This window comes from Eimeria tenella, genomic scaffold (assembly GCF_000499545.2).
Source record: "Eimeria tenella Houghton genomic scaffold, Eth_scaff64, whole genome shotgun sequence".
Taxonomy (NCBI): Eukaryota; Apicomplexa; class Conoidasida; order Eucoccidiorida; family Eimeriidae; genus Eimeria; species Eimeria tenella.
This window is the reverse complement of record NW_013543430.1, coordinates 80,205-82,134: the sequence shown is the minus strand read 5'-3', so window position 1 is coordinate 82,134 and position 1,930 is coordinate 80,205. Positions and strand designations below refer to the sequence as shown.

Genomic DNA, 1,930 nt, shown 5'->3' with positions numbered 1-1,930 from the left:
TGGGGACTGCCCGGGGGCCCCCGGGGGGGCCCCCCCGGGGGGCCCCCTGAAGGGGGTCCCCCTGGAGGGGGCACCCCGGGGGGGCCCCCCGGGGGGTGCCTCCCTGGAGGGGGACTGCCCGGGGGCCCCTGAGCGGTGGGGGGCCCCCAGGGGGCCCCCTGGGGACGGAGAGGATGGGGCCTCGAGGGCTGCGGGGGCCCTCGTGGCAGTTAGGGAAATGCTAATGGGTACTTATTCTATTCCCCATTGCAGAAGGTGGGGAAGCTTTTTGATTTTGGGGCTTTGTTGCATGCAGCTGCATGCAGTGGGGGCTGGGCTGGGGTTTGCTGCTGGGCTGCTGCTGCAGCGCGGCCCTTGGCGCTGCAGCGGCGCTTGCTGCAGTTGCTGCAGCCGCGCTGCTGTCGCTGCTGCTGCCACTGCGGTGACTGCCGCACTGCCCCGCTGCAGCGCCAGCATCCGCCGCTGCTGCTGCTGCTGCTGTTGCTGCTGCTGCTGCTGCTGCGCAGGTTCCTGTGCGTGTGCTGGCTGCCAGCCTTCGCTCTCTCAGAGCTGACCTTTCCCCAGCCGGGGGGCCCCCCGGAGGGCCCCCGGGGGGCCCCCCGGCGCTGCGCTGCGGGGCTGCGGGGCAGCTGCTGCCGCTGCTTGGCGCTGACCACTAGAGATGGGGGGGCCTCTTTGTGGCTGCTGAAGGAGAAAGAGGGGCCCCTGCCTGAGGTGGGCCCCCTGGGTCTGCTGCTGCTGCTGCTGCTGCTGCGGGCTGCAGGAAGAGCTGTCTTTGTGTTTCTTTGGGGCCCCAGAAAGGCCCTGTTTCTCTTTTGCTACCTCGCCCCTGCTGCTGCTGCTGCTGCGGCCCCAGGACTGTCTCCTCTTTCTCGGCTGGGGCCCTGTTGCTGTCCTTGCTTATCTTTATTTGTCCCCTCCCGCTGCTGCAGCAGCTGCGGCAGCTGCAGCAGTCGCAGTAACTGCAGCAGTTGCAGCAGCTGCAGCAGCTGCAGCAGCTGCAGCAGCGTCTGCTTGTCTGGCAGCTTTCCTGCTGCTTGAGCTCGGTGTCTCCGTTTGCTCTCTTCTGCTTTTCTTTTTTTTTCGCCTTGGGCTTCTTTTTCTGTTTTTTTAAGGGTTTAGCCTCCAAGATTTAGGGTTCAGGGTTTAGGGTTTAGGGTTTAGAAGGTTCACAGCTGAGGGTGTTTCTTGGCTGTTGAGGGAACGTGCTGCGTGCTCTGGCCTGCCTTTGCATTTCAAGCAGTTGTTTTGGTCTAGGGTTTAGGGTTTGGGGTTCAGATTTGTTGCGGAGAGCAAGCTACTTGAGGCTGAGGGTTAAGAGTTTAGGGTTTAGGGTTTAGGGTTTAGGGTTTGGCTTGCCTCTGCCTGCAGCGCCTCTGCCTCGCAGCAGACTTAAGTGCCCTCTGGCGCCTCGAGATCTCCCAAGGCCTTTTGGGGGGCCCCCCATATGTGTACTTCTGGCACTGGGACCCAAACCAGGGGCCCCTCGAGGGGCCCCTGGGGGGTACCCCAGGGGGGCCCCCAGGGGAGGGGCCCCCAGGTGGAGGCCCCTCCTCTGCTAGGCGCTCTTCTTTAGCAGGGTCTTCTGGGGGGGCCCTTGGAAGTACCCTTGGGGGCCCCTGTGGAGGGGTTTCGGCGGCGGCTGCTCGAGGGGCCCCTGGGGGGCCCCCTGGGGGGGCCCCCCTAGAGGTACCCTGGGGGCCCCCGAGGGGTCAAATGAGTGGTGAACGTTTTGAGCTGTTTCGAAGTGGCCTTCCGATGGTTTTAGATGAACCTCTTGTTGCTTCTGCTGCTGATTCAATTTGCTTCCCTTGGAGGCCTGAGGAGCAGCAAAAAGTGCAGCGCGGGACGCAGAGCGATAGCCCAGAAGCAGCTACCTGCACCAGCAGCAGCACCAGCAGCAACAGCAGCAGCAGCAGCAGCAGCAGCA

General features: G+C 64.1%; 1 protein-coding gene across 1 annotated transcript in view; it reads left to right on the top strand.

The window, feature by feature from the left end:
- Positions 1 to 217: 217 nt before the first annotated feature.
- Positions 218 to 1,930, top strand: part of ETH_00033330 (uncharacterized protein) — a gene marked incomplete at both ends in the record, with an annotated part of 3,367 nt that continues 1,654 nt past the window's right edge. The window contains 3 exons of the mRNA XM_013377847.1: positions 218 to 255; positions 507 to 714; positions 1,372 to 1,836. Of these exons, the coding sequence (XP_013233301.1) occupies positions 218 to 255; positions 507 to 714; positions 1,372 to 1,836 (711 nt within the window). The remainder of the gene's footprint in view (positions 256 to 506; positions 715 to 1,371; positions 1,837 to 1,930) is intronic.